The sequence below is a fragment of the Phalaenopsis equestris genome, unplaced genomic scaffold (genome assembly GCF_001263595.1).
Source record: "Phalaenopsis equestris unplaced genomic scaffold, ASM126359v1 Scaffold000002, whole genome shotgun sequence".
In the NCBI taxonomy this organism is placed as follows: domain Eukaryota; kingdom Viridiplantae; phylum Streptophyta; class Magnoliopsida; order Asparagales; family Orchidaceae; genus Phalaenopsis; species Phalaenopsis equestris.
Genome location: NW_018164444.1, coordinates 38,509,081 through 38,527,799, shown reverse-complemented (window position 1 = coordinate 38,527,799; position 18,719 = coordinate 38,509,081). Strand labels below are relative to the sequence as shown.

Here is an 18,719-nt window from a genome sequence, read left to right as displayed (position 1 = left end):
CTCGAAATACTACTCATCAAGTGTATATATATATATATATAAGTAGTATTTTAAAAAAAATCTAATTGACTACAAGGCTACGAAGATTTATATAATCAATTAAAATACTTATTAAATTAGATTCAAATGATGTTTTAATATAAATAATATTTTTTAAATCTTGCTCAAACTCTTAATGCCTTATGACTAAGTGATTATTATGGCTACGTGATTAAGGTTATCAAAACGACTCTTTGTTTGTGAGCAGCTTGTGTTCGGCTCGTTAAGCAAACGAGTCGAACACGAATACACTTTTTGAGCTCGAAATATAAACAAGCCGAACATGAGTTGAGTTTGGCTCGCTCGTGTTCGGCTCATTTACACCCTTACACACCCCTATGCATGTAAATGCCTCAAAGGAAATCACAAAATGGGTTTATTATTATAAATTGAATATTATAAATGGTGACCATGTGTAATCAAAGGTGTTAATATAATATAATAAAATATATATTTGTGGTGTTAGTCAAAAGTATTGGAGTTCTTATTAGTTAATAATGGATAGCCCATCCATCAAGCTTGGATGTATAAGTTGAGTTTATTGCTATTAGCGCTCTATTTGGTTGATTTATTCTTATAAGAGAGATTAGTGAATAGAAAGGGTTCACCAAACAGTAGTGATTGGCATGTGTTAGATTAGATGATGATTAATGAAGAATGTCATGCAACAAACAATACTATACCTTACTTAAGTAATAGTTCATGTGGAATGTCATACAAAGAGTGATGATAGATGGTTTGTTGAATCATTATTTCTATAAAGGGGGTAACAAATGGCAACGCTTGAATGTATTATAAGAAGTTCGATAAATATTGATTGTTCTTAAAGAAACAACTTACAATCGAGAAGGTAGGAGTCAAATATTTTAGATCATAAGAGCTCACAAATTAAAATCACAATTTTAAGAATTTTATTAAGTCGCGCTCCAACTGTCTTAATGTTAATCTCTCATTGAGCTTGTGAAGTTATTATATATATTGATTGTAATTTCACCATCCACTAAAGTTAGCATGCCAATTAGCACATATCTTATATCTTGATTAATTAATTAATTATTTATTAAAATTTTTAGTTTTATAAACATCCTTTTTTTATTAAAAAAATAAAAAATATCTACCTTATATAATCTCATTTTAGTTTTATATAGTAATTTTGTTACCATGTAATGATATCTAATCTGCATATATTTATGTAATATCAAAATTAATGAAGAATAAATTAAGATTAATGTTTTTACTTATATATATATATATATAAACGTCCCTACATTTAACACAACCGGGGTGGTGGCGCAGTTGGCTAGCGCGTAGGTCTCATAGCTTCTGAGTTATCCTGAGGTCGAGAGTTCGAGCCTCTCTCACCCCAACTAACCTTTTCTTTTTTAGTTTTTTTTTTAGGCATTTACATACATTCTATCCCATTCTTATATAAATACATATTCGACCCTTAAATATTGCTTTTTGTATTCAGACCATTCAAAAATAATCTTTCATATCTTACCGGAATACCGATATCTTAACTTCAAAATAGTAGCATATAAAAACTGAAAATTTAGAGGTTCAATATGTAAATATCAAAAAATTGAGTAGCATATAAGTAAATCTTCCTTTTTTAGGGTTTAACCTCTCAATTCCTCTGAATTTATATGTCTAGCACCTTACTTATACCTATGGAAATGTATTTCACCTCTTGAAAATTAAAATAGTGATACTAAGAAAAAAATTATAATATTTTTAATATGATACGAAAATTTTGTGGTATAAATGTAAAAAGAGAAAATTAAATTCATTTTTTGTTTGCTCCAAATATATTTTTGCATTAAAATTTTTTTTTAACTTTTCTTTTATGTGAGCTGACCAAAATATAAAATAAATATATGAGATAAAATTATAGTTAGTCATTGAACTTACATTTTTATGAAATTATATTTAATATGAATATTTATATTAAACATATAATTATTTTTGAAATATATAAAATAAATTGAAATGTTTTTAATATTATTTAATTTATCAATCTTAATAAAATCCACTTTTAAATTTGAACGATGTGTTATTTTTTAATTATTTATTTTTATACTAAATTTATACCCCTTGAAAAAATTAGGTTGGATCCTGTATATGGAGAAATATTTGCGTACGTAAAACTTAAGCCGAGTTCCGTACATATTAGGTTATTAGGATGGTACAAGTAGGTTAGACTTAGGTTATACAACTTATAATAACCTAAGTCTAACCTACATGTACACTCCGAATAACTTAATATATACGCAACTCTCTATATGTTTTACATACGCAAATATTTCTCCTGTGCACGACCATCGTTTATTGAAATGTTGCGTATAAATGACAGCATGACATAATAGTGAAAAATACAGCCTTTTATGTGAACTAGCTGGATTAATTTCCATTTTATTGTAATCACTTGACCATATTTGCATTCAAGAAATAAAAATAGAAAAATATTAGGATTGAGAGAGGAGCCAATTAGAATTCCATGTTAAATATATATATATATATATATATATATATAAATAAAAGATAACTTAGATCAACCAATATTTATTGTTGGCCAGCAATAATTAAAAAAAGAAAATTTGGCCGATTAATTATACTTTGATTGATTGATTTTGATCAATACATTTAAAGAGCATTTACAAGCATACAACCCAATTCTTATGTATTTACATATTTGATACCTGAAGTTTGTTTTATAACATTTATCCCATCCAAATCTTTCATGTCACAGCAAAATGACCACTTTTAACTTTTAAAAAGCGATATACTTATTTAATTTACTAGCAATAAAATATAGTTATGTAATTAAACTATATTAAAACTCCATTATGTTATATCATCATATGATATAAAGATCAACCAATAAACATTGAAAAGTTTTAAATAACTGAGACTCGGTTATCTAAAAAGTTTGAATTAACGGTCCCTGAGATTCAAGGTCCTGTAACAATGTCTCAAAATCAATAAGAACAATAAAAACAACAAGACTTTATCATACTAAGTGAGGTCGGGGCTACATGAATCATTTTTCTCCATTGACTTATCGAGTGTCATATTTTCATTTAGTTCTAATAAATTAAATCCAAGTTTTTTTAGATCTACATCTACATTTTTTAACATAAATTGAATCTAAAATACATACTCATCTAACCGGATTATTAAATGATCGATGCTTAATGTGACTAGACGACTCTTATCTACTATTGGAGCTACATCAACTCGTTCCTGGATACATTTGTTTCGCATTTGATCTCTAAGTATCGAGCGACTCATCCAATTGAGCATTTTTATCATCTCAACTCCACTTTACTTGGTTTTATGCCTCTATTATAGGCTAGCATTCAGCTGCGACATAAAGCATTGCAAGACTTACCACCATCTTATATAATTTTATTTTAAATCTAAGGGGTACCTTTCTATCACACAATAGATCCGATGCATTCCTCCACTTCAACCATCCAACATGAATTCTACTAATAAGATCACTATCCATATCACCATCACCATGAACAATAGTCACAAGATATCTAAAAGCATTCCCTCCTTCTAATAAATTGAACACCTATCTATTGCTACAAATCTGGCACTAGATCTACTACTAATAAAATCAACCATCCAACAATGCACTCAAAATCAAATAATATAAAATGACATTTGACCAAACTGTAAGGGAATAAAATGACATTTGTTTATGTCGGATATCATTTAAACAACATATAAATACAATTGTCATCGTACATAAGTATTAATATAAATAGTTAACAACAATGTTGCTGGGTATCATTTAAATAAAAAGTCTATCAAACACCAATAAGAATGAAGGCAGTTGAATAGCAGATGGGACAAAAATCAAATTACATTTTTTACCCAGCTGCATTAAATTTAATCTAAATTGGTGGTGAATCCTGCAAAACCACAAATCAATGGATAGACTTTACCCCGTTCATTGTAGGGAATTGAGCTCGGCTAGTTTTGACATAAGCAATATATTCGCTGTAATGCATGGTGTATAAAGTGCTTTGGTATTTGGTGATGCGAAGTCTCTTGCGAAGGGATTCCGAGATTACACTGTTATAGCCTGCTTTCCTCATTAGAGAGTCTATGGCTTCAATCTTGGTCCAACCTGTTGAGTGGGGATGCAAATGGGCAGTTTGTGCAATTAAAATAAGGTAAAAATTTACATACATATACCATACATGTTTTATGCATTTGCATATCTAAGTTTGATATTTACTTTTATAACACCTTATATTGAGAACCTATGCATGAACAGGTATGTTTTATTTTTAAGTGATAGAGTCAAAAAATTGAGTGTTATGTATGTAAATATGAAAGTATAGGTATTAGATATGTAAATATATGAGCAGTGTTTTGTATGTATGTAAATGCCCCTTGAAACAATTATGAATTGATTTGTGTCTGTGTGTGTGCGTATAAACACATAGCGTGTGCCGGAAGATGCACGCATGAATTTGTAAGATGAACTCTTAATATAGTCAATATAGATGAGAATTGAGAAATATTTTCTCTAATTTTTTGAGTTAAATTTGAATAAGTAATATCTAATTGTCAAATTAGTTTATCCTTAGTGTAAATCATGAAAAATAGTAGGATGTCTAATTTCGTAAATTCAAGTTGTTTGGGGTATGCATCACGCAAGCAAAATTTAACATCTTAGCGAGTAATCCAAATTTTGAGATAAACAAAGTACATTTAGTAAAGTACATCTCTTTTTTAACATCTTAGTGAGCCAGCCCTAGGACTCCACTCCGAGGCGGACAACTCTAGAAATATCTCTTGAAGAAATATTTTTATTTGTATTAACATCTTAGCGAGTATGCCCATATCTTTTTAACTTTAGTTACAGATGCTCTTCCTGGACGTTTATAGGAGGATGTACTTTGGTGTATGCTTTTCGTTGATGATATCTTTCTTGTGGATAAGACTAAAGAAAGAGTTCAGGAAAAACTTGAATGATGGACTTCAACATTGGGAGGAATTATTGGGTGCAGATAATGCATGCATGCGGACTTTAGTAAACATGGTTGTATTGGTTTTATTTTTGAGGTAACTCAAAAATACAACCAATACAATCATGTTGTACTGAAGTCCACATGCATGCAGATTCCGCACTTAATAATATTTCCTAAATTTGAGTCTAAAGGCCTTAGTTTGAGTAAAACTAAAATTGAATACATGAATATAATTTTAGTAATAGCAACTCTAGTTGCAGAGTTGTAACTATGAGTGATCAAATCATTAAAAGGTGTGAACGTTTTAGATATCTCAGGTCTATTGTTCAAAGTGATGGTGATATAGATGGAGATGTTATTAGTAGAATTCAAGTTGGTTGGTTGAAGTGGAGGAATGTTTCGGGCCTATTGTGTAAAAGAAAAGTATCGATTAAACTGAAAGAAAAATTTTATAAGATGGTGGTGAGACCTACAATGTTCTATAGCACAAAATGTCGACCTTTAAAATTAGGTGGATGACTGGCTTGACACTTCGAGACAAAATGTGAAATGAATATATCCATGATAGGGTATATCCATGATAGGAGGGTTGGTGTAGCTCCAGTGGCGGACAAGATTAGAGAGAGAGCCGTCTTAGATGGTTTGGTCAATTTAAACGTCGACATCAGATGATCTGGTTAGGAGAGTGTACGTTTTAGCTTTGGCTGATATTAAGAAAGACAGAGGTAGACCTAAAAAGATTTGAGCATATTGTATATTTGAGCATATTGTATAAAAAAAAAAATGATCTTAATCTATTAAAATTAAATGAAAATATGACACTCAATAGGACACAATGGAGAAAAAAGATTCATGTCGCCGACCCTTAGTGGGATAAAGGCCTGTTGCTATTGTTGTTGTTGGTACTTTTAGTGAAGAGTATTACAAGCTTTCCATTTTATAATTAATTTTGATTATTGTCCAAAAAATAATAACAAAGCATTAAACTATATCACTTTTGCGATTTTCTAGAAGTGAATTTTCTCTCCAACCGAACTATCTTATACTATATAAATTAGTTTAATTAGATTTTAAAAATAACTTTAAAAAACTTCTACAAGATAAAAATTTAAATCCTACTCTCCTTTTTTTTTCTGTCAAAAAAGATCAAAGGGCATTGCATAAAACATGATTTTTAATATATATATATATATATATAGATGAAAAGAATTTTTCTCCTACAAAAAGAAGAATGACAATACTCCTAATTTTATTTTTCATCAATCAGACTATATATTCTTTTAGCTCATAATAATACTATTGAATATGATGTCCAACAAGAAAGTTAGTGGATCAAGCTTCAATAATTTTCATGATAATGTAAATATTCAATGTGTTTACCAAAACACAATAATGATCAGACAAGGCTTTTAAAATTCTAGCTTTGCTCATACATTTCACCAATGAAACTCTTTCAATATATCCTAAATATCACAAATAATTTAACTATTTTACTTCGAGCTATTTGGAAAGGTTCTGCACTTCACAATCCCAATCATCTTTTCATGCAATCAGGCATTAGACGCCAAATGGGCTGCACAAGTCGAAACCCATTTAAGTCTTTCGAAATTAACAAGGGCGTCGCCTACATCACACTATTTGCAGTTGCCTATTAAAGGCCAATTTAATATTTAACATACCCTAAAAATAAAACTTAGGGACATTTACATGGATACCACCTGGCATGAGCTTAACGGGTCGCAGTATTAAAGCGTTACAGGACCGTGGTCCCCTTTTTTCCTATTTGATCCCTTGCATTTTTATATTCCCTTCCTAATTCTATTTCTTTCCTATTCTAATTTTCTCATATTTTATCAATTAGCTATTCCATGTGTGTAAGTTTTGCTTGCTTAGGGTTAGCTTTTGATTAATTCCAAATTTCATATTTTTATTAGGATAGCCGCCGGTGTTCGTTTTCACTTTCAAGAGCTGCATCCAAGGGATTGAGCTGTCCTCTAGTTATATCTCTCTCCCGAGGCGAAGATTCTCTTCCTCATATTCCTTTCCACATTCTACCACACCGCTCCTTGTCGCCATACTTCGCTACAGCCGCCCGAAACAGCACTCAGTTTGCTGCTTTTTGTAGTGCTCAGCCTACCGACCACCTTCTGCTCCATTCCAGCATTGTTGCCGCCCAAACCGCACCTCCTTATTGCTATCCCAGCCCTCTCACCGGACCACTGCCGTCCATGTCAGCCAGGGAACACCTCCTTCCTGTTGTCCCGCTGCTATCCACCTCAACTACTCGTTGCCATCACCCATAACAGCTTCCATACTTGTTTTTCTTACATTTTTCTTTCCCCTCGCTACCACCAGCACTCCTTTGATGCCGCTACACCCGCTAGCCATCCCGACCCACCTCGTTGGCCTCCATCCCCTTGGGATATCACTTTAGTGGTGTTTGCTTGTATCATTTTATGTTTGTTATCACTTATTTCTTGTTTAATGAGTCATCGTTGTAACACTATTTGAATTTAACAAAAATATTTCTATGTATATTACGGTTTGGGATAACTTCAGTATCACCTCCATATGTATTTACATGTCTAACACCTAAATTTTATTTTTAAATTTATAGCACCCACATCTTTCATATCACATACAAAATACCACTATTTTACCTTTTAAAAAGTGAAACACACCTTTCACGCATACATAAGATATCATATATGTAAAATTTAGAAGTTTACATGTGTAAATATATAAGAATTGAGTGGTATGTATAAATCTTCCAAAAGTTTAGCATAAAAATCACTACTTATTAAATTGACTATCAAGATCTAGCCCGGGGTTTGGAATTAACCAAGACGAGAACAAACTATCAGACGGTGGGATTAAATTTTCTTTATTTATTTACTATTTAATAAATAAAAGAATCCCTAATCAGATTAAACTAAAATAACATATTTAAATTTACCTCGTTACCAGTTGTTTGTGTCTTCTATAAACATTATCATTTTTATCGCACATCTTTTAATCACTTAAATTAACCGTAAGATGCATGACGATCATGCCTGCACATACTTCAATCTCCTCCGTCGACTTTGACACCAAGTGCCACATCCAATGCCACCTCTAAAGGAAACGAGCGCTTCATTCCTTCTGTTAGGGTTTGACGGTTTCCCTTCTCCCCTCCATTCATCTTCTTCCTTCTCTTCCTTCTACTTTAAAATGGACACACCCTATGACGTTGTTATACAGTAAGAGAAAAGAGGAGCCTTCCTTCTCCTTCAGTTTCTTCCTCTCCTCCTTAATACCTTCACCACAGACAAGCCACTTGGCTCTGACTGCGATGTTTTAGAGAGTGAAATCTACGTTTTTGGCCTCCCCATCCTTCCGCTTCATCTCTTATTTCTTCGGCTACCCGACTCCTCACTTCCTCCTCTACAGTTCTTCATTTCCTCTTCCGACTTTTCGTATCTTCTTCCTCGAATAACTGAAACCGAGCATTAAATTGACTCAAAATCAACTAAAATATGTGTTTGAACTGAGACTTGTAAAAAAATGAATTGATTTTGAGTTTACAACAACCAGAGTGCTCGAGAGAGAGAAAGCAAAACATGATAGAACTTTCTAGAAGAAATTGAGGTGGTATTATTTACTTATGAGCGGTGCATTGTGATCATTGTTCACTGAAAATTTGTAGAAACAGAAAATTTTCCAAAACAAGGTAAATTTGTACCTTCATGGGCAGCCACCTCCGGTAGGTAAGTTGCACTACGCCTTGTATTATAATCAGGGTCAGTAAATTCAATAATCAACCCATGCTTTCCAATCTGCAAGATAAAACACTCAGTTTCCAACATTCACTACATTTTAGCTTTCATAGTGAGTAAAAGCAACTAATTAGCTTGGTGATTGTAATGCCAACATCAAAATGAAGACAACAAGAGTGACAAAAGCTGTGAAATAGATTATTTAAATAAACACACCCTATAGAAAATATTCCTGGTAGTTATACAACATGGGAAAAATCTTAAAAAACTTGTTCATGTCACTGCATATTACTGGTTTAATTTCATAAAGTCTGGTCATCAAAATTACTTTTTAATTAGCTTTCTAACTATTCCGAGAACATCAACTATTCCGAGAACATCGAGAGTCCAACGATCTACATGGCAATCAGCCGTTGGAACCAGATCATGTTAGTCTTGTAGATCAAAAGCACCCAGGGAAGACCCGAGAACCTGGCGCCTAAGAACCGGGCTTGGGCGCTCAAGTGGGCGCTACTTCTGAAGGAGGCGCCTTTGCGCCAAGATTAGGTGCTCAACAGAGAAGAGAGCGCCTTTTTGCCTGCCTTTGGCGTCCAAGCGCCTATGCTGGGCGCGATTCTGCTTCCCAAGAGATGAAGCTTTTGCACCTAGTCCGGGTGCAGCAGTTGGTACACAAAATTTCTGGTTTTAAACAAATTTCGAGCGGCGTATCTTTAAGACTTCCGTGGATGTTCTTCAACAAATTCCTGGTGAATGAGAGAAGAATTTATGAGATTTCGGCATGTGTTGTTCACATTGGATTGGAGGAAGATTATAGAGGGTGAGCCCTACAAGTTTTCATGTGTGGAGAGTAAACTGATGTGAGTCCTTTGTAAAACCTTCATAATTTCATAGTAGAAGTGGTGTGGCTCCGTGGCTTTTTTTGGTTCTAGGGTTTTTCAATGAAAATTATCGTGTGTTTTTCTAGTTGTTTTGATTTATTATTCTGGTTTTCTAGAATTTTGTGATCCTATTTCGCGGTAAAACTAGAAGGAGATTCTTTCAGAATCCCAACAAAACTGGTATCAGCGTGGAGATCGATTCGAGTGGGAGCAATGACTGAAGAAGCAAGGTTCAAGGTGAAGAAGTTCAATGTGATGAATTTTGCTTTCTGAAAGATGCAGGTGAAAGTCATGTTGTATCAAAAAAATTTGTACTTGTCAATATAAGGAATCACAAGAAAGCCTAAGTCCATGCCTATGGAGGAATGAGAAGTGTTGGATCGAACGACACTAGGTTTGAAGGTTTGATCAGATTTCAGATTATCATTTTCCTCATCTGTTGCATTCAACATTGTGAATGAGAAAACTACAGTGGATCTCATGACGAGACTGGCTAAGATGTACGAAAAACCTTCTTCTAATAAGGTTTTTCTGATTAAGAAATTATCCAACATGAAGATAGTGGAAGACAGTTCAGTGATAAAACATTTCAATAACTTAAACACTATGACGAGTCGGTTGTGTTCTATGGGGATCAAGCTTGATGATGAGGCCAGAGCACTGGTGTTACTATCTTCATTGTCGGACAATTGGGATAGCTTGGTAACAACGACGAGCAATTCTTCAAGGACTTCAAAGTTGAATTTTGATGACATTGTGGGTCTGATACTAAATGAAGAAGTTCACAAAAAAGCAGCCAGTGGTGGATCTTCATAATCTACTTTGAATGTTGATAACAGAGAAAAGAACCTGAGCAGAAATACAGGCAAAGGCAGATCCAACTCCAAAAAAGGAAATCACAAGTTAAGCAGAGGGGAATGTAGGAACTGCAGTAAGAATATATATTTTAAGGACTGAAAGCTCCAAGGAAAACTGGTAGTGGAGAACAAGATAGTAGTTTCTCTAATAATCTCCATCGATGAAATCTAAAATGACTCTCTGATGTTCTCACTAGTCAGCATTGAATCCTAGATAATGGATTCAGGTGTCATTTTCATGCTTGCCCCAATAAAGAGGCATTTAAAAACTAGAGAATGATTATTTGGAAGATAACGAGGCCTACCGTATAGTAGAAAAATGTGATATTGATATCAAGTTGTCGAATAGAGCCATCTGGAAGTTTATTGAAGTCAGACATGTTCCTAATTCGAAGAAAAATCTTATCTCTGTGAGCGAGCTAAGATAGTCAAGACTTGTGACTACTTTCACAGGTGATTTGTGGAAGGTGCCCAGGAGCATTAGTGTGGCTTTGGGCAACATTGAATGCACCCTTTATTTGATCAATGAAATGACTGATTTCATTGATGTGGCTGGAACCAGGGTGGACGCAATTCTGCGACACCATGGACTTGACAATATGAGCAAGAAAGCTATGAATTCCCTCCTTTCTAAAAAAAAGCTTCAAGGTTTGAAATCAGCTGATTTGGATTGTTGTATAGATTGTACATATGGAAAGCAGATGAAAGTTTCTTTCTCAAAGTGTGGGTCAGTGATGAAATCAAAGAAATTGGAGTTAGTGCATACTGATGTATGAGGTTCTCCTTCAGTTCAATCCATTAGAGGTTCTCGTTATTTTGTCATGTTCATTGAAGATCACACGAGAAATGTGTGGGTTTATTTCTTAAAGTAGAAATCTGATGTATTTGAAATTTTTAAGAAATGGAAGGCTATAATAGAAGATGAGAAAAATATTAAGTTGAAATGTCTCAGAGCAGTTAATGGAGGTGAGTACCATGATCAGAAATTCAGAAATTTCTATGATATAGAGGGAGTCAAGAATGAATTCATTATCCCAAGGACACCGCGACAATGGTGTGATTGAGCGCATGAATAGAACAATCAATGAGAGTGATAGGAGCATGTGGTTGCATGCAACTTTGTCGAAACAGTTTTGGGTTGAAGCAATTAACACAGTTAAACTGATTTACATAGTTCATCAGCAGCTTTGGAGGAATGCTCACCTGAATGCTTGGAGTGACAAAAATGTATGTCTATCTCATTTAAGAGTAATTGGGTGTTCTGCATATGTACATGCTGATGCAGGTTCCAGAAGCAAGCTTGACTTGAAATCTGTCAAGTGTACCTTCATTGGATATGACTCAGATGAGTTTGAGTAAAAATTTTGAGATTATCAGAATAAAAAATTCATCAGGGACAGGAAAGTCACTTTTAACGAGATGAAGATATACAATGACAAGGTCAGAACTCAGGACAATCCGACAGCTACTTCTGAAGAATTCAAATATGTGGAGATAAATGATACTGGAGATCAGGAGAATTGAGAAAGAAGAAGTGTTCAACCAGAAGGAACACTGGAAGTTCCTCAAACAAATGCTACAGAAGTCAGGAGATCTAGCAGAACAAAACAAGCCATACAAATGTATTCTCCTTCATTATTTATTACTAATTGATAGTGATGAACTAGAGTGCTTTGAGAAAGTCACTCAAGTTAAAGAAAAGATTCAAGGGAGTGAGAGCTTGCCAATGATGAATAATGCAATCTTTGGAGTCAAATCTGACTTGGGATTTGACAGGACTACCAAATGACAAAAAGAGTATTGCACAACAAGTGGGTCTACAAGCTAAAAAAGGGTCAGATTGTAGCAAGTCCTATAAGGCAAAACTTGTTAAGGGTTTCCAGCAGAGGGAAGAAGTAGATTATACAAAAATATTATCCTCAGTGGTGAAGATGACGACTGTGAGGGTTATGTTGAGTCTGGTAGCAATGGAAGATCTACATCTGGAGCAGATGGGTGTAAAAATAGTTTTTTTTACATGGAGATTTAGAGGAGGTATATATGGTGCAGCCACAAGGTTACAAGGTTCTAAGCAAAGAAGGTTTGGTCTGTAGATTGAAAAAGAGTCTCTATGGCTTAAAGCAAGTCTCAAAACAGTGGTACGGAGGTTTGACAGGTTCATATCAGATAATGGGTATTTAAAGTGTCAGGCGGACCATTATTGCTTCATCAAACACTTCAGTAACTGATATATTTTACTTCTTTTATATGAGAATGACATATTGAATGCAAAGCAAATATGGAGAAAATCAGGGACTTGAAGAATCATTTATCAAGTGAGTTCAAGATGAATGATCAAGATCTAACCAGGAAGTTTCTCGGGATGAGAATCACCAGGGACAGGAGTGTAGAAACACTGAAGTTGTCTCAGACATAGTATTTTGAAAAGATCCTATAAAGATTCAACATGAGTGAGGCAAAACCAGTTAGCACTCTCTTAGGTAGTCACTTCAAATTATCTAAGGAGCTATCGTTTAACTCTAAAACAGAGCAAGCATAGATGGAGAGATAACTCCGTATGCTTGAACGATTGGAATTTTTATGAACACGACGATTTGTACCAAGCAAGATATTGCATATGCAGGAGTGGTCAGCAGGTATATAGGCAATCCAGACATACATAATTGGGAAGTGGTAAAGTGGATTCTCAAGTATTTGAGGGGAGCAGTCAACATGACACTTTGCTATGAAAGTGCATGAATCAGTCTACAAGGATTATTAGATTCATATCTAACGGGAGATATGAACAGTTGGAGAAGTACAGCGGGATATATCTTCACATTGGGAAACACAACGGTGAGTTAGGTCCCATATTGCAGAAGATTGTTGTATTTTCTACTACAAAGGCTGAATATATTGTTATTATTGATGCCAGCAAAGAGATGATTTGGTTACTGAGTTTCATGGCAAAAATGGGCAAGGAGCGGGGATTGGAAAGGTCTGCTGTGACAGTATGAGTGTGATTCATCTTGCTAAGAACGCTGTTTTCCATGGCAGGACAAAACACATTCAGTTGAGGTATCATTTTATTCGCTCTCTTCTTCAAGATGGGTAGTTTTTCATGGAAAAGATAAATACAGCTCAAAATCCTACGGATATGTTGACGAATGTGGTGACTGTTGATAAACGGAGGTTGTGCTTAACTTCAGTTGGGTTTCATGAAGGTTGAGACCGGGAGTGAGTCACACCACAATACGTGACTATGAAGGCAATTCAGATGGAGGTGCAGGTACAGAGAACTAGTGTTTGGTGCTATTGTCTCGAAGGGAGAGATTGTTACTGCCCGTTCGGGGCATATTTAAAATTGTGGGCGATGCTTTTAAAACATCGTCATCCCGTTTAGTTAACACGTTCGCATGACTTTTATCTAAACGCGAGTTTCGATGGTTTAATAAACGGTGTCGTGAGATCAACCCCGTGACGCGCGTTGAGTTCTCGCATTTTATTCCACTACCCTCGACGTGAACCCCTCACTCTCGCCTCCCTCGATCTCCCTTGTCCACTCTCAGTAATCTCCTGTCGCTCTCACTTTCCTCTTCCTCTTCTTCCCTTCATTACATATAGAAGTATAGTGTGTGATAGTTATTCCTGTGGTAATTTGGCTTTCTTCATGTGATTTTGGTTTTCTTCCTGCAAATTGGGTTTTTGATTTGTTTAAGGTTTACAGAGAATTTGATTTATTCTAGAGCATTGTTATAGAGATTTGCTTGCCTGTGGAGGGAGTACCGTGAGGTGTGCTTGTTCTAAAGCATTTGTTATGGAGCATTGGAGCTTGCTCTGGAGCATTTGTTCTGTTTGGGTTGGTGGTGGATGTGAGTCGTGCTTGTGGTGGTTGTGGTGGCTTCGGGTGTGTGTTATGGTGGTCTTGGGAGTGTGGGTTGGTGGGGATCTGAGTTGTGCTTGTGTGTGGTGGCTGTGAGAGGAGTTTATAGAGACTGTGGTGGCTTGGCTGTGTGTTCCGGTGGCCTTGGCTGTGTGGGTTGGTGGTGAATGTGCGTTGTGCTTGTGTGCGGTGGTTGTGGGAGGTGTTTATGGTGACTGCAGTGGTTTGGGTGTTTGTTCTAGTGGCCTTGGTTGTGTGGGTTGGTGGTGGATGTGAGTTGTGCTTGTGTGCAGTGGCTGTGAAAGGTGTTTATGCTGGTTGTGGTGGCTTGGGATGTTATGGTGGCCTTGGGTGTATGTTTTTTCTTTTTATTATGTTTATTAATACTCACCCTTAAGTGGGGTGTATATATTTTTTTATATTATTATGAAGTGGTTTTTGGGTTCTAAACTATCAAATATATCAATTCTGTTGCGAATAAGACAACTACACAGTGCTAGAATGATCATTTACCCAGAAACAACTGCAAATAAGCTATTTTCCGAATGCACAAATCAAACAGCTAAACAGATTATCCAGATCAGAGGCAGAATGATCATTTATCCAGAAACAGCTGCAAATTAGTTATTTTCCAAACGCACAAACCAAACAGCCAGTCAGCTTATCAGAATAAGCTGCAACGGCCTCAAACAGACCATTTAGTCTTGTGTAGCCAAAGCACCCAGAGAAGACCGAGAACCCGAAGCTTAAGGGTCGGGCTTGGGCGTTGCTTCTGAAGGGGGTGCCTTCGTGCCCATGCTTAGGCACTCGAAAAATAAGTGGGTGCCTTTGCGCCCCCCTGGCGCCCAAGCGTCCGAGTATGTTGGCACGATTTTGATTCTCGAGAGATGGGCACTTTTGCGCCTAGTAAGGGTGCTTTTGCGTCTGAAGCAGTTGGTACACAAAAATTCTGGCTTTAAGCAAATTTCAAGCAACGTATCTTTAAGACTTCCTAGAATATTCTTCAACAAGTTCCTGGTGAAAGAGAGAAGTTGGAGAGGACGATTTTTGGGATCTCGGCATGTGTTGTTCACGTTAGATCCGAGGAAGATTGTAAAGCTCGAGTCCTGCAAGTTTCCTTCAATGTGGAGAGGAAACTGGTATGAGTCTTTTGTAAAATCTTCTGAATTTCATAGTGAAAATTTCTGGCGGTGTGACTTCATAATTTTTTCCCGTCCTCAAGTTTTTCCACGTAAATTCTCATGTGTTTTTCTAGTTGTTTTGATTTTACTTTTGTGCTTAAATTTATTGTCCTGGTTTTCTCAAATCATGTGATCCTATTCCGTGGTGAAACTAGAAGGAGATTCATTCGAAGTATAACATATACTTTTATTTTATTAAAATATCATAAAAGAAAGAGGAATGACAATATTTCTACAGTGCTCTTACACTCCAATTAATTAGTTGGAGTTAGAAAATATTTTTTTCTAAGGAGATGACTTTGCTTAATTAATCATTTAGTTGCGAGCAGTATTCAGAAGTCAATATTACCTTAATACAAAACTTTTCAATGTTACGCTAAAATGTAATTATTTGTTTTACACACAAAAATAAGTGAAAATTAAATATTTATTTATGTTTCCTCTTCGAGCAACAAAATCAACCCTCAGACACAACTGTTGAAATCTTAATCAGATGTATAAAGAGAAAAGTCAAGACAATCATATAAAGTAAAAGAATTAATGTTTCACTTCCAAGGAATACCAATGACATGAATGAAAGACTCGAATGATATGCTTGCAAGACTAAAGTGGCAAAATAATCTCCTGACTATTTACATGAAGTCATTTTAGTCCACGAGTTTATAAAAATACTAAATTAGTCCCAAATCATTTTAGTAGGAGTGAAAATAACCCTCACTAGAACCATGCCAACCCATACAAAAGAGCATGGGGTCTAAATTGACAATTTTATAAACTCTTAAGACAACAATGCCCCTCTGCAAAAAGTAAAGAGAACATTTTGATACTCCCCTCATTCTTGCATTAAGATAAATGGATGGCAATTGATTTCCTTCAACATTATCTACTATTCTAACAGCTGTTTAGAAGGATAGAAGCAGCAGTATACCTCCCAATCAAGGTAGTTCAAAGCGGTCTCATATTCAGTAAGAATAGACACCGTGCATTCCAAATATGGCAATTCTTTGGGTTGGACCGGAGGGAAGCGTCGGTCTCTCAAAGCACTACAGAAGGCATAAGAAATATATTAGCAAATCACCACTTCACCACAAACAACATCCATGCAAATCCGAATAGCCCTTATGAAACTTCCTAGCAGATAAAACAACGCTAGGAATTAGAACAAATATATTTAAATAGAATAATGATAATATTAATGTAGCTGATTGTATCAATATGCCTTAAAGAGCACAACAGTAGGAGTAAAGCAAAATCACAAAAAAGCTGATAATGCATAGATTAACAATGTTAAGGCAGAAATATGATCACCCAATGCCATAGTCTCAGTGAAACTTTAAGTAGCATTGGTTCTACTATTGAAGCATAAGCAAATAACATGCCAGTACTTTCATAAACCACCAGACCGGGCTTTACAAACCACTTTTCAAGGTTTTGAGATGAACTAAAAACCAACAAACTAACATTAAAAGATGTTCATGATGAATCGTTACAGCATTTTAAATCCTTTCAAGAATCAAAATAGAATTCACAACAATAATTGCCTCGTTTGCGCATGGAATCCCTTAAATCTTCAGGCTCCTGCTTGCACAAGGAGAAGACTATAATGGATTGAGAACATATGAATTTATTCAAAAAAAACTTAAAAATAGTTGGTTGAATTTTTAACATATTTCAGGCCCCCTTTCTATAATCATCAAACCCCCCTTTTTAATTCAAATATTCAAAATATAAATGTCAATCATAAATTGTAACTCGCAGATAAGGCTAGGAATCAATAGAGAATCGAAGCCAACAACAACAACAACAACAACAACAACAATAACAACAACAACAACAGCAACAACACAATTTTTATCTCACTACATGAATCCTATTTCTTCATTGCGTCCTACTTAGTGTCATATTTTCATTTAGTTCTAATAAATTAAGATCATTTTTTATACAAAAAGCCCAAGTCTTTCTAGGTTTTCCGCTACCTTTCTTAACATAAATCGAATCAAAAACATCTATTCTCCTAATCGGATCATCAGATGGTCAATGTCTAATGTAGCCAAACCATCTAAAACGACTTTCTCTAATTTTGTCCGTCACTGGAGCTACACCAACCCTATGAGTGATATATTCATTTCGCTTTTTGTCTCTAAGTGTAAAGCCACCCATCCGCCTAATCATTCTCATCTCGGCAACACTTAACTTATTATTATGCTTCTCTTTTAAAGGCCAACATTCATCGCCATAGAACATTGCAAATCTCACCACCATAAAATTTTCCTTTCAGTCTAAGCGACACTTTTCCATCACACAAAAGGCCCGAAGCAAGGCCCGAAGCATTCCTGCATTCCTCCACTTCAACCAACCAACTTGAATTTTACTATTAACATCCCCATCTATATCACCATCACTTTGAAAACAGACCCGCGATAGCTAAATCGTTCACACCTTTTAATAATTTGATCACCCAAGGTTAAACTTTTGTCACTAGAGCAACTACTACTAAAATTACATTCCATGTATTCAGTTTTAGTTCCACTCAAAAGAAGGCCTTTAGACTCCAATGTAGACCTCTATAATTCAAGTTTTTATAATTCCAATGTAGACCTCTATAATTCAAGTTTTTCCTGAACTTTTTCTCTCATCTTATCCACAAGAAGGATATCACCCCCTCCCGTTCGCCAAAACCGCCAAAGCATACACCACGGTACATGCTCCTGTAAATGTCCAGTAAGACCATCCATAACTAAAACAAAAAGATATGGGCTTAAAGTCGATCCCTGATGTAATCCAACAGAAATAGGAAAATATTTAGTCAAACCTCCTTCAATTCGAACACAAATAACAGCTCTAGCATACATATCTTTAATGACTTGCGTATAAGTCATATCAACATCTTTCTTTTCAAGAACTCTCCAAAGGATATCTTTTGGAGTCTTAGCATAAGTTTTTTCTAAATCAATAAAAATAAAATATAGATCCTCTTTATTATCTCTGAACTTCTCCATCAAACCTCTCAATAAATGTATAGCTTCCATAGTAGACCCGTCCGACATAAATCCAAATTGATTATGAGAAATATTTGTAATACATCTTAACCTATGTTCAATTACCCTCCCCATAATTTTAAAGTATGACACATCAACTTAATTCCTCTATAATTTG

The 18,719-nt window shown here is 35.1% G+C and overlaps 1 protein-coding gene and 1 non-coding gene across 2 annotated transcripts in view; one reads left to right on the top strand and one right to left on the bottom strand.

The window, feature by feature from the left end:
• The first annotated feature begins 1,320 nt into the window (after window positions 1-1,320).
• On the top strand, window positions 1,321-1,405 carry TRNAM-CAU. The gene is given in 2 exon segments: window positions 1,321-1,358; window positions 1,370-1,405. It is a non-coding gene; the product is annotated as a tRNA-Met (tRNA).
• Window positions 1,406-3,810: 2,405 nt separating this feature from the next.
• Window positions 3,811-18,719, bottom strand: part of LOC110029842 (uncharacterized protein At2g38710) — a 29,907-nt gene continuing 14,998 nt past the window's right edge. Inside the window, exons 3-5 of the mRNA XM_020732306.1 lie at window positions 16,492-16,606; window positions 8,752-8,845; window positions 3,811-4,180 (exon numbers count right to left, since the gene is read on the bottom strand). Coding sequence (XP_020587965.1) covers window positions 3,978-4,180; window positions 8,752-8,845; window positions 16,492-16,606 — 412 coding nt within the window. The 3' untranslated portion in view covers window positions 3,811-3,977. The remainder of the gene's footprint in view (window positions 4,181-8,751; window positions 8,846-16,491; window positions 16,607-18,719) is intronic.